The sequence below is a fragment of the Staurois parvus genome, unplaced genomic scaffold (genome assembly GCF_062004578.1).
Source record: "Staurois parvus isolate SC_StPar_1 unplaced genomic scaffold, SC_StPar_1.0 ptg001846l, whole genome shotgun sequence".
NCBI lineage: Eukaryota > Metazoa > Chordata > Amphibia > Anura > Ranidae > Staurois > Staurois parvus.
Genome location: NW_028319642.1, coordinates 126,730 through 141,097, shown reverse-complemented (window position 1 = coordinate 141,097; position 14,368 = coordinate 126,730). Strand labels below are relative to the sequence as shown.

The 14,368-nt window shown below is 39.4% G+C and overlaps 1 protein-coding gene across 1 annotated transcript in view; it reads right to left on the bottom strand.

Annotated features, from left to right (window-relative positions):
• Nucleotides 1–2,331: 2,331 nt before the first annotated feature.
• Nucleotides 2,332–14,368, bottom strand: part of LOC149434043 (CD2-associated protein-like) — a gene marked incomplete at its 5' end in the record, with an annotated part of 117,726 nt that continues 105,689 nt past the window's right edge. Inside the window, 3 exons of the mRNA XM_089664175.1 lie at nt 2,332–8,669; nt 11,119–11,182; nt 14,026–14,228. Coding sequence (XP_089520301.1) covers nt 8,628–8,669; nt 11,119–11,182; nt 14,026–14,228 — 309 coding nt within the window. The remainder of the gene's footprint in view (nt 8,670–11,118; nt 11,183–14,025; nt 14,229–14,368) is intronic.

Here is a 14,368-nt window from a genome sequence, read left to right as displayed (position 1 = left end):
GCATTCACAATTCTGATAATACCCATCCCTCAGTGAAACCCTGGGTCTAGAAAGGATGTTTTTCATTTAGACACTTAGAAATGTGTACAGTAACTCAGCCCTTCATAGTTATTAGCTTTCCCATATAGTATCCAGCTATCAGAGTTCTCTAGTATAATCCATCTTTGATATGGCAAGGAAAACGTAGTTAGAAATCCATGAATTTCTCAATGAATAGTTGATCTGGGGGTACAATGTCTGTACAACTTGATAATCTTTGCAGTAGGGATCTGAATACCTAGGCAATGAAGGGACTACAGTGAACTACAGAAAGTGGTCTTGGATGTAATGCTGGATATTATGGAGTTCAATGCACCGTTTCATGGGACATTTCATTATTTGACAAAATTTTTTCCCCCAGGAGCAAAGGGCAGTGTGGCCTGTATTTGTGCAACAAAAGTACATGACAATATTTTGGGTCCTTTTAAAGTACACCTCTCAGGAGTAAAGCACAGGCAGCTATTGCTGGCCACCTCGTATCAATGCTAATTGCCTGGCTGGTCACAGATCTGGAACACATACAGGAATTGAGTGCCATAATTACTCATCTCTCTACTGGTTCCACTCAAACGATCAACTTCTGTCACACAGGCATGGATTGAAATTCAGCCATTCCCTGCTGAACTTCAATCATCTATGGCCAGCTTTAGTCGAAGATAAACCAGTGTACTTTGGGGTTTCTGCTTTTATCACATGATCAGTCCTAGTCCTATTTGTCCACAAAAAGCTCCAACCCCAATCTGACTGAGGACCTTTAGGATGAATTGGAATGTTAATTGCCAGTCAGGTCTTCTTATCCAACATCACTAGTCAACATCACAAATGCTCTTTTTTGGCAGAATAGTAAGATTCCTTAAAAAAAAAAAATTCCAAAAACTTGAGGAAAGCTTTTGCAGAAGAGTGGAGGCTGTTATAGTCACACAGGGAGGGCAACTCCATTCTAGTGCTCATGATTTTGAAATGGGATGTCCACAAATGTTTGGCCACAAAATGTAATAGAAGAGGCAATCTAACCAAAGTCAGAGGGAATCACACTTTTGACTTTAACCCCAAAACAGGTCTCTATACAAGGTTTCCCATCTACTTATAAAAAGGTAATAACTGTAAAATCAAAGGTAGAGAGTGGGAGTCAATCTCCTCTATGGGGGCATATAGCAATAAAAAAATAAAAAGGGCTATGACCACCTTCACTGCATTTGTCAAAAGAAAAAGTTTTAGCTTTGGTCCCTCTCATGTAACAAAATGGTCCCTCCAAATACATGTCAGTGCTTCTCAAACCAGTCATTATTGCAGCAAAGACAATCATTCCATCCATGTATATGCAAGGTTAGCTGCAAAATATACCGTTTGGGTATACAATTTTTGTTTTGGATAGAGTGACACGGACTAGAGGCCAATAAGATTTTATTACTGTGTGCCAGAGAAACATTTTTTCCTCACATCAGTCCTTGTCAATCACAAAGGGGGGCTGAAGGTAACTCTCCTAAGCAACATTGTAATATAAGCAAAAAATACAGACCAGTCTGTTTTACAGCAGCCAATAAGTGAAACTATATTTTCACAGGCAGTCAGGTGAAAGCATGTACTACTGTATGCGGTACATTTACTTCAATATAAGAAACAGCTGTACCAATGCAATCTGATGTGATATTGAGTGCATGGGCCTGATTCAGGGCCCGTATTAAAGCAGAATTTACCCATAACAGCTTGATATAAAAAAAAATGTTCTTTAACAAGGAACAAACATTCCATATTAATTATATTTCTTCTTTCTGGAGGCCGCCATTTTGCTGAAGCCCAGAGCTTCCAAGCAGCAGTAAATCTTTAGGCTGTCAGCAGATCAACCTCATTTTTTTTTAGCAAAGCAACTGAGCATGTGCAGAGCAGGGTAAAAAAAGTGTATTACTGGATTTTAAACAGTATAGGCACTTATTTTTAGGGGCCAGCCTGAAGCGACTTAATTTTCTGACTAAAGTTACACTTTAATGTTTTACCTACTTTTGTCTTTAAAACCTTGTGTTAAACACCACCTGCGCCAAAGTTCTGACTACTAAGCCCAGCAAACTGAGGTTACACAAATATGCATCATAGAAGCCTTTGCAGAGTCCCTTTAGTGATGGAAACGGAAACCTGAAAGACATGAAGTGCTCCTCTAAATAAAAGCTCATTTATTCTCTGTTTCTATTGAGTACAGACAATGAATTTGCAGTTTACATGTACTCATTACCATAAGTGCCTCTGATACAACTTGCAGACTTTTCAAAAAACAAAGTTAATAACACCCAAAGAGACTTTGTGAAAATTCAATCATTTTATTATCTGCCCTGAAAGCATGCATTATATTACAGCGAGTGTAAACAGCCCATCTGATGCGCCGACATAAGCAGCTTTGTAGGATTTGGAATGTTATGTATAAACTTTTCTCCTTGGTAAATACGACATAAAACAGACATTTAGTGTGATACTTTGCCTGGCTAGTAACACCCAGAGCAGCTTACAAAAAAATTACTTTGTTAAATTACCTCATTGCGTTTTCATTCATTTTATTGCTACACATGAAAAGAAGGCCTTTTATTTCCAGATTATACTGATTGTCTCCATGCAAATCTCCCATTTAAGGACCCAGACTGAGCATGCTATGGCAAAACCCTGCAACATCCAGAGGCTCCACAGTGTGGAAGTACAAGCTTTGACTGGACATGCTGGCACTTGTAGTTCCAGAGATGGTTGGAGAAGATGACCTATTGTCTGTGATCGTGAAGGCTTATACAGTTCTGGCTCTTTCACGCCTAAGAATCAAGCAGTTCCACTTGCCCTTCCAGCAACTCAACAGCATAGCATTAAAAATAGAGGTAGGCCACCTCTGTACTTCCAAATACCAGCAGTGTTGGACAACATGCACAAGCAATTTTCAGCCAACCTATTGAATGATCAAATTCCAAATGCTAAAAATATTACAGTTAGTGGCGGTGGGCTTTACTACTTGGGAAATAAAGTCAAGAAACTCTATTAGAGATGCAAGAATTATGATTCAAATGGATCACAATGTGGAGCTGTAAGAAGATGAGTCACTTGTCATCCAATGAAAAGCAGGCAAATAACTTCATTCCTTGGCAATTTTGGACAGGTGATCATTTCACATGGTCAAGATAACTAGTGAATGAGAAAAGCCTGTCTTCTACCAGCATGTCTTCTTACATATCCCAGCACTGGGATCGGAGATTACCCCAACACATCTGTTTGCACAACAGCTTGACTGGAGTTAATATTAAGCCTGCCATACATGTATCGAATCTCAGCCGGTTGAGCAGGGACCAGCAGAGATTCAGTACATCTATGAGCAGGCTGATTAATCCAGATTTTTAGCATGTGATTATTGCCCGCGACTATAGTTTCTAGCAGCAATCATTGCATTCTCCCAGTCAGGTAAGTTCTCCACGCCCCACGCCAGAAAAACACAATAGCGGTGCTATTTTCCCATCAACATGCATTCTCCCATCAACATGGAGTATATTGATGGGGGAATCAAGAGACTCTTCCTTCCACCAGAGAAAATCAATTTATCTATAGCTTGCTTTAGGTTCAAAGGTTGTGGTTAGGGTACTGGTCAGGTGATGACTGATCGCAAAAAAAAAAAAAAAAAAAAAAAAGACAACTGTAGTGCTGTGTGAGATCACTCAGTCACCAACTGCCGATTGTTTGGGTAATAAACCTCATTTAAAGGATAAGTTCACAAAAAATAATAAATACACTTTTTTTGCAGGTTAAAAAAAAATGTGCATTTATTATTTTTTGCTGAAGGAACCTGTAAAGCATTGCACCAGCGATCATATGGTTGGTGCCATGCAGGTTTCCTGCAGACCTGTCAGTATATCTGCTGTACATCCCCCATACAGGAAAGACGATACACGCTGACAGGAAGAATCAATGAACTCCCACAGCGCTGTGAGGGAGCCGGTCCTTTCATAACATGTTAGACCCTGAATACGGGTGTAACATGTAATAAAGGGTGAACTAATCTTTTAAAGCAAAAGGAAAAAAGCAATTTCAGAATATTGTTGATGCATACGACTATCCCTATTGTTAGGAATCCCACTGGGCTGAAGGCACATGGATTTTTCACAAAGTTGCATTTAAGCAAATTAAACGGAGGTGATGAAAAAAGGGAAATGCTGAAGATCAGTTGCTTATGACCAAGTCACTGCAAAGTCACACCACTTCTAAACACCCCACATATGATCCAATGAACAGTTCAAGTATCCGAGACTCAAAATGGGCAGTCATGAACAATGAAGGATTAACAGAACTCAGTAATTTACATGTATGTTCAATAGATTTCACTCATTTTCCAGTTACAATTGCAAATAATTCCTTGTTTTACAGTTCAGGTTTGATCTCAGGTGAAAACTGCTTGTGTAATTTGTCTTTAAGAGAATATCACTCTTGTGAACTCAGAATAAATGAGGCAACCCACAGTATTTGGGACACTAATAAAAATCAATGGATGCAAGCATCTCTTTGGGTGGGGTTGCATTCCCTAGCAGCATAAATGGCACATATGCAAACACAGGCCAATGATATAAAAACTGCAATTATCAACACTCCCATTTTAAAATGGACCTGCCATATAAAATGCAAGGTCTGGTTCCCAAGTGCCCCCTCTGCCCCTTTCGGAAACACTGCATAAACTTTAAAACCTGTAGAAAAAAAACATTACATAGTATACTTACCTTTCCCCCCAGCCTCTGATCACAGCACCTAGGCAAGGCAATGTTATCCTTTGTCCTGTGAGATCCGGGTCATTTAGAACTCCAAATGTGGCTGAGAATATACTTCCAGTATTGTGCTGCAGCATCTTCTCAAGAGATTTGGAGTTCTCACTATTCCTCGGAAAGTTATCAGCAGGAGGATTATGTCATTCCCTGCACCATGGAAGCCAAAAGAAAAGGAAGTATATCTTTTTCCCTTACTAGTGTATGCCTCTATGATTATCTTAGCTTATAGCAAGAGGAAGGGACAGGAGTACTTAAAAAGGGGACCTTGCAAGCAGTACAAGGAACACTTTAAAGAAGCATCCAAAATGAGTACTGACAGCAGCGGCCACCCAAAATCAACTGTAGTGGTTATCTAGGTGCACTGGCCCATCAGAAGCCTGAGCCCTAATCCTGAACACAGAAAAACTGAATAGCTGTTTCCAAAGCATGGTAGTGTAGGTGTGCAAAGGTAAATTTCATTCAAAATCTATATTTAAAAATATTTTGTTTTTTTTTTTGTTTCAGACACAGTGGAGAGAAGTTATAATACCTGTCAGGTTTTCAATGCTGTCTGTGCCCCATTAGGGAGATTCCCCCATTTGTCCTGTTTACCATTATCGAAAGTGAAAGGAGAAGAAAAACCCAAATTTTGGGTTGTCCCCAGGAAAGTAATAAAGGGAAAACTTTCCTATGGGGACATCAGTTCTGGGGACTTTGGGGTCCCCAGGGAACTTCCTTAATCTGCAGGTATTTCCACTCACTTTTTGTTTTGGCTATGGGACAGGAAGTGAAAGGAAATCTCCCCAATGGGACACAGATGGCCAAAAATAAACTGACAGGGGTTTCAACCCTCATTTATTTTTATCTAAAATGGGAGAAAAAAAAGTTTTGCCTATAGTTTTTTTGGGTGACTCAACGATCCATTTCTAATTTTGTACAGTGGCCATACCTCAATATTCACCAATATCTCCTTACCACTGCATACTTCATGAACATTTTTTTTTTTTAAATTTAAAGTTCAACGGAAATTGCAGAGAAGAACCCTCCTCTGTGTGGAAGCAGCAGTGTCTCTACAGAGAGCGGAACTCACCCCCCCCCCCTTAGCCAGAGCTACAGCTCTCCAATCAGCAGGCAGTTTGGTAACAAGGAGCTTTAACGGACTCTGCTTGGATAAAGGAAGACATGCTGGTAGAAGACAGGCTTTTCTACCAAGGCTGTGGGTGCTTACTAAAGAAAATGAATCGTAGGACTCTTGTAACACATTTTGCTTTGACGCGCTCTAATTTTATTTAGCCAATTTAAACTGAAAGCTCAGTTAGGCTTTCATAACCTTAAATACAGGAAATCTCCTGTACAGATATATCACCACCAGAGCTGGAAGTTTCCAAAGGCAGATTCAGCTCTCTGGCAATTACCAAAAAGTGAAAGTTTTTCTAGCAGGGAAACAGCCTTTCAAGGAACAAACGTTAAGTATGTATAACTCAGATTTGTTAGCCACGGAAATCTTGAAATAAACTGCATTTTGATTGTTCTCACTGGGAGGTGGTGACACACATGGATGGTCAGTGGATTTTATGACAATACACAAGTGGTCTATGTTCAATCGCAAAAGAAGCGCCTATTCCTGTTAGGCCAGTGCTGACTGTATCTAATGACTCCCATAAATATGAGCCCTTACTCAAACACTGTTACATGAAAATAGAATCTTACAGAATATTAAACATACATGAAAAACTGGTATATCGTTTTATATAATCACAGCTAATTTAAACAAAGGAGCATAATCTGAAATAAACAAATGCAACCTGGCTGCACGGATAGCAATAAAAAGTATCTTAAAAGGCATGGGGTAAATTTACCTATATTCATACATAGCTTTTATTTCTGGGAATATACACAGGTAAAAAAAATATTGCATAGAGCTGAACAGTCTTTCTAGACGTCAGGCTGAGAAGCCTGGGGTTAGAGGGGCAGCTTTCATGCGATATACAAAATGGAGAAAGTCATATCAGTAATGAATATATGGAATGATTTTAAAAGTGGCGAATCCAGTGTAAGTGCAAATGCTCCCAATTTACTGCATTAAATGTTGTGCCCCCACTCACAAGCAGGTTGGTTCAATCTTCCACCATGTTTGTTAAATTGTCCATGACCCTAGCAAGGACGTTCTGACTCCCTGATGTCCAAGATTTGCCTATGCCTGCTCCACAACAGCCCCGATATATAAAAGGAAACCTGGCTACTGAACTAATATGTACACTGTTATGGCTCATGACAGCCGTTTGGCTGTCATGCTGAACCTCTGCTGTGTCAATGACAGTTGGCAAATCAGTTAACCTTACTTCTCTAGATGCAATATTCGTTCTTAGGGTTTGTGATTCAAAGTACAGAAGATCAGCAAAACACAGGCTACCAGGAGGAGATCAACATTTTAAAGGTTGCCTTAAAAAAAATACAAAAAACAAAAATCCATAAAATGTTTCCTGCAATAGAAGAAGGTTTATGCCCTCCTGTCCTATCTATTCCTAGAACTTTTTTACTGGAACCTTTACTCTTTGAAAAGATTTATGGGCGCCTGAAGAACCTCCACATCTGACATTTCCAGGTGTCCTGGCTGTCTGGTCAGTCACTAAGTGCTGTGGTTCCTTTTGCTGGCCTCTATGCCACTATAGGATATAGACATGACATAGAAGGTGGCAGACTGGACCACATCGTGAGGCAACGGAAATAGACAGCTGCAACTTCCAGAAGGGCCAAAAGTGAAGTTTCCTCAGCAGTCTCTAGCTCTTAAAAGAATGTCCAGCCGTCTTTTCCTTGAGTCTTCACTCTGTTTTATGGAAGGTTTTATTCCCTATTTTTTTTCGTTTAAGGTGACAGAGTCGCTTTAATTTAACGCCAAGCAGAGATGCTACCAGATTTCTGCTTGCCACTATGAAGAAACAGATGAAGAGCCGATCAGAAAAATAGGTGACATCGATTATCAAGCAAGGTATTTCAAGTGTGTGGCAGGAGGGTGAAGTTTGGATTTGTTTTTGGACATAGACACCGGAGGCATGGAGTGTTTTAACAAGCCAACTGGCAGTCAAACCCACCTCAGTCCACTGAAAACGGAATAATCAGATTCTTGTTGGACTCACTTTTTAACACAATCCCTTGTTTAAATCCTAGTGCAAGTGACTCGATTTCCATATACATATAAAAGAAAAAAAAACAAAAAGAGCTAAATATGCATATATATGAGATGCTTTCAACAGAGATTTTTAACATCTTGCTATATTGATAGAAATTTTATACACAGCTCGTTATTAATACTCAGCTGTGCACAGGCACAACCGGGGGAATTATTTGTAAATTTTATCTAAAATATACAAAAAAAAGTCAATTTCCCTTTCCAAGAATAGGAAAAATAACAGCTCGCGATAAAGCTAAGGCTATTCGTTTGGACCCCTGATAGACTATATTACAGATTATTTGAAAAGATATTTATAGATATATATATCACCATATTTATAGCATAAACATTTAAAAAATTACAATAGAAGTATTTAATAAAAGTCTGATACATAATTCCCTCTCTTTACACAGAAGTTCAGTAGTATTTCAAGCAAACCCAGTTTAAAACAAACAAACAAAAAAAAAAAAAGGCTTGCCGCTCCAGCTCATAAGAAGTAAGGCCTCAAATTGTATTGGCAGAGAGCAGAAACAAAGGAAACCACAGCTGTCTCTTATTGTGAACAAATAATAAAATTCTGTATCATGTTTATCCTTCTGTTTATATAGGTGGAACAGATTGAAAATGTGAAGAGGATGCCGAGATGCAAGAGGAAGTCCATCTCATGTCAGTTGTACAGCTTTCTTTAACTTCTCGATCTCGCTCTGATGGAGAAAGGAGAAAAGAAAAAAAAAGAAAAAAAAGTTATTCTGGGAACATTGCCACGAGTGTCACAATGCAGGGTCCACAACGCAAAAGCACAAACATTTTAAAGGAAAGAGCTGTCATTAGCTGTGTGTACAGACAAGCTTTTGCAAACCATTTTTGAAGCTTTTGCTCAACTTCAAGCCAGCTTTATTGAAGCCTGTTTACCCTCCTTGTGACTAAAGATTTTTGTACTTGCCATACATTTTTTTTGGAGTTAATTAAACATTTGGGTTATGCTGCCAGCTACAGGATTAGGACACTGGCAAGCAAAAGAAATAAATAGATGTTCGCCAACCAGTTATAAACACCTGCCGATTGCAGCATGCTTCAGTTTTGTACAAAAGCAGTACTTAATAGATCACAAACGCAGATGGGTGGGATTTTACGGTAAGGTGGCAACTTGTCCTTAAAACCATATGCTTATACATGATGATCTGAGTTAGTCGGCTGATGAGAAGTAAAAAAGAAAAGAAAAAAAAAAGGCAGTCATTCTTTGTGTCATTCAGCAGTGGCTGAGTGGTAAACCCAGACACCACAGAAAAAAGGACAAAATGTTGTCCTAAACCAGATTGCAAAGAAAAAGTTAGGATTCGTCCCAACGAATATTTTCTGGGGTGAAACTTTCTTTCCTCACACCAGGCAAAGTAAACCTATGTGTAGAGAATTTGGCACTCAAGACGTGGGTTTCAGCATTCATGCCATTAAAGCCAGTGAAGGTGAAGCACGGTGGCAAACCAGACCTTGAGATGTGAGATGTGGCTGATCCTGGCAGAAGTTTCATCATGTTTGAGTACTGCATCCACCTATGACCATTAAGAGAACACTGAAACATTTCTTCTCAATCCCACAGAGCAGACAAGGTAAACCGTTTTAGAGAAGGAAAGACGAAGATTCGTACTGATCCCACAGTGAGTCACAAGAGCATCCACCGTTTCTGCCAGAGGATCCCCATATCTACAGACAAATCTGCACAGCTCTATGTTGGACCTGGAAACTGAAACCAGGAGGTCAACATCTGGTGTCCCCCACCTGTGACACAGGTCCTGAAACATCTGCATGTGTAGGGACCACTCCCCTAGGTCCAGTCACTTCGGCAGACTGACAATTGTCCAGGTCTAAAATGTGAATGGCAGACAAGGCTGGAACATGGTGTTCTGCCCAGGATAGAGTCCTTTCTAACATTCATTGGGATTGACTGAAGGAGACTACCATCAATCACAAAGTCGAATGTCTCCTGGACTGTAGAGTCTGAGAGTCAGAATTACTTCTTGGGGAAAACTTTGCCTTGGGCCATGTCTAAAACCAGGTCCTGAGACTCTGTGATTTTCTGGTTCCAGGGCTAATTTCTAAGGTTTACAATCCAAGCAAACCTTTTAGGGTCAGGACTGTCTGCATTACATTGATGGTCAAAGTTTGAGCTGACCACTTTCTTAATAGAAGGTTGTCTGGTTGTCCTACAATGGGAATAACCTGGGAGTGTAGCAAGACTAGAAACAGTGGTCAAAACCTTGGTGAAGGCTTGAGATGAAGGAGATAGGACAAATGATAGTGTCACACATTTCAAACAGCATACAAAGGGCACAGTCAATGGAGGAAACACACATCATCACTGCCTGCAAGCAGCAAAGTACCATCGGATATGTAGTCCTTAGAAATTGGACATAAACCAAAGGAATGACCACAGAAGCAGCAAAGAATGCAGGAAATCCAGGATGTTCGAGAAAGGCGGCAGCACTCACACCATTAATGGAGATTTTTCAAGTAAACTTATACTGAACTGTCAAACATAACTGTTTGTATTGCAATTACAATGCTCAATGGTATAAAATGAAAATGTATGCGCATATGCTCTGACTATAGAACGCCTTTAATGAGTGATAAAGAAAATACATTTGATATTTAAAATGTATTTTTTTTTTAAACCACAGATCCTATCAGGTAATTAAACAGAGGCACACTGCCATCTTCAGTCTGTAGATACAGTTGCAGAGCCCTCCAATGAATGCAACATGTTGCTGCTGTGCTAATCAGTACGTTTTTCTATATAGAATTCTGCATCATTTCCAAAAACAGTTACAATTCCAACACTTATCACGAGTTGACTAATCCAGCAAGGTTTTCAAACTTATTATAAGCGTATGAGTGAAAAGCACAATGAGAAGAAATTACAGAACTGCAGAAAGAATGCTACATGTATTAGCAATCAGGCACAGATTCAAAGATGGGACAGAGCTTTTCTTGAATACCTAAGGTCTTTGTATACCAGAACACCCTAAGTTTTGGGGTTCACATGTAGGCACGTCTCATGGCTGTTAAACATGTGTTCTGGTGGTTTAGCAGCAAGGATATTAATGCAGATTCACTTTAAGCTCGATGAGCAGTTCTGTCTTCATTTATTTCACTTACCTCTAAACTGGATCGTAGCAGTTTTTCCTCTTCTAGGTCATGTTTTAATTTATCTATTTCTTTCCTGAAGAATTAGAAAAAAATAGGAGTATGAGCATCATTAAAAAATATCTAAACCTGAGAACACAAATATAAAGTATTGCAGCTTAGATGTGGTGGCTGAATTATTTTAAACTTTTTAGGCTGCAACATTTTCAGAAAGTACAGGAAATACATGGAACATCAGCCCAAAAAAAAAGAATTTTTGTCACTTATTGTAGCTAAACTGAGAGCAAAAATAATCTCATCTCCTTACAAGCCAACGTCTGTGAATTATCAATGCCTCTTCCATATGTAATGTAGGAAGACCTCTTTGTAGTCCAAATCAGGGCAGCAGCCTGGGTGACAACCATAACCCCCCCTCCCCCACAAAAGGGTGCCTTGGATCATCACGCACGCTTTGCTGGTAGACAGGATGGAAAAGGTTGCCGTTCAGATGCGTGTTGTTGCGATACTGCTTTACCTTGCTATTTCAATATGTGAGTATGGACTTGTTTTATAATTTATTTTATTTATTTCAGGTACTTTTATAGCGCCATCAATTTATGCAACGCTTTACATATATATATATATATATAGTACATTCACATCAGTCCCTAACCCTCAAGGGACGTACAATCTAAGGTCCCTAACTCACATTCATACATACACATACTAGGGCCAATTTAGACAGGATCCAATTCACCTACCAGCATGTCTTTGGAGTGTGGGAGGAAACCGGAGTACCCAGAGGAAAACCACACAGGCAGAACATGCAAACTCCAGGCAGGCGTTGCTGTGGTTGGGATATGAACCAGCGACCCTAGTACTGCCAGGCAGAAGTGCTAACCAATTAGCCACTGTGCCGCCCAATAATAAACTGGAGGTTTTAAACTATGCTACTCTATGCTAGTTGTTTTATATTCTCTCTATATGCCACAATTGTGGGGAACATGTGAATACTTCCCAGGAAATGTCTTTGTTGGTGCAGTAGAGACTGGGAGGATTTAACCTTTCATGCGCTGTCTGACCATATATTACACAGTGGTCACATTGATTCGTTAAGTCTTGTGTATTTGCTGTGGGGAGCACTGACTGTTGGCAGTCTTTCCTGAGAAAAGAACCATCACAAGTAGTGGACTGCTGGGCATCTTTCCTGATCAATACTATTACAAGGAGTGGCACACACTGATGCTTTTTATTTTGATATTTTTTGGACTTTTATTGATACGATGAGCTGGTGATTTAGGTTTTGTCAGATTTTTTCATATCTTATATTTCATTTTAATTGGATATGCGATTATCAGGATTACACGTATGTTGAGGAGTTTATATTATTCATATGTTTATGATCACATATACATCAGATTTGATATAGTTTGTACAACATTGTAGTGTTTGGTATCACAAATTGTAGTGCTGGCATATTATAGCCACTTTACCCAAAGGCAGCGATTTCCTTTTTATAAATCAGGAGAGCAGTTGGGTGACAACCATGACCCTCCACCACAGATACAGTGGAGATGTGAGCACAGTTAGGAAAGAGAGCAAGTTACTTGCAGGATTATCACAAAAAATAATGGTAAAAAAAAAAAAAAGCCTAAAAAACCCCCAAAACAAACAAAAACCCAAAAAACAAATGCAGCCTCCAAATCTAAAAAGCCTAAGAGTTGCAATATAGTATATTTTGGCTTTGGCAGGCTTTTAGGAACTCAAAAACTTATTTTCACCAAAAGCTCTTTAACAAACTATAAGTGATCTCAGTTCATTTGCTTTCCAAGCACGACATCAGCAAACATGGTAAAACAGAACTTACCTACCGCTGTCTTATAGGCACTGTCATGAGAGATTAACAAGGCCTTCCAATTTTAAACTCTCCATTGACAATGATATTTCCTTGGCTGTCATTCAGATGCTTTGATCTCAGAGCTGTCCGAGTTGCAGACCCATAGCAATTATAGAGATAAGTAATTCTGACACTCAATCACAGCATGCTTTTTTGAGGACTGTGACAAAGGGTTGCAATCCTGATTCTCTCATGACAGAGTCACTTTATTCCTGCAATAGCCTCTACAGAAAAGTTAAGGCTTAGGTCTATGGGCAAGTGCAGCTGCTTTCTTTTAAGTGCATTCATCTTGCACTCGAGATCAGTTTAGGACACTTCTGAGAATTTTCAGAGTCCAATGACAAGTGCATTTGCTTCAAGGCTTCTCTTGTACTTTCATTTATTTCTCTATTTGCACTACTGTTGTCTGTGTCCTCCTTGGGGAAATCCACTCTCTTAAATTTGTCCTGGTGACCAACACAGGGACTGAAAGGAGGGAAGCCCAAAACTATTAAATTGTCACCAAAACAGAAATAGGAGACATTTTCTAATAGGAATACTAGTTCCACTAACTAAGAGAATCGCCCACACTTAGGAAAGACCTCGTCATTTCCTTTTGCATCTACAAGACAGAAAATGAAGGAAAATCCCCCCAGTTCCATACAAAGGGCAACCCCCCCCCACCCAAAAAAAACACTAAACCCGATAGGGGTTTTACCAGTCCCCTATTATATTAAAAATTAAACAAAAAAAGCTTTACATTAGGTGCACTTTGATTTACCAGGTGTAAACCTACAGGTCTGCTTTCCTTCATTTCTAGCCTGTTACCTGCTTTTTCAGCTTCCTGTGGATTTTGTGCTATTGAATAGCATATTACAAAGGATATGAACTGGTTAAATATATTTAAAGCTTTGCTGGTAATATGCAGTAAACTTTTGAATCCGGAAATAAAATGTGTTATATGGCCATAAACCTCTGCATACACATTAATGGCTCCTCTATTAAAATGTTGTATTTATCCAGGATTCTTTGCCTCCCATCCGTGCACAAACAAGATGACATACCTATGTTCTTTCCTAAGTGCATCCACAATAGTTAACAACTCGCTCAGCTGGGCTCTTAATTCCTCCACTTCGCTCTTCTTCCCATCATTTAAATCTAACTTTGTTTTGATATCCACTAGAACAGGGCTCATTGGGGTGATGCTGGGTTTTGACGCAGTCGGCGTGGGTGTAAATATGGAAGTAGAGTGTGTGGTTACTGATGGCTGCAATAAAAAAAAGAGATGCATAGTTACCATGCAGTTCATAATTCTCACATAGTTAAAATTGTTCTGGTCACACAACACAGGACAACAAATATATAATACAAGGCGAGAGAAAGCTGAACTGCAGTGAATATGACACA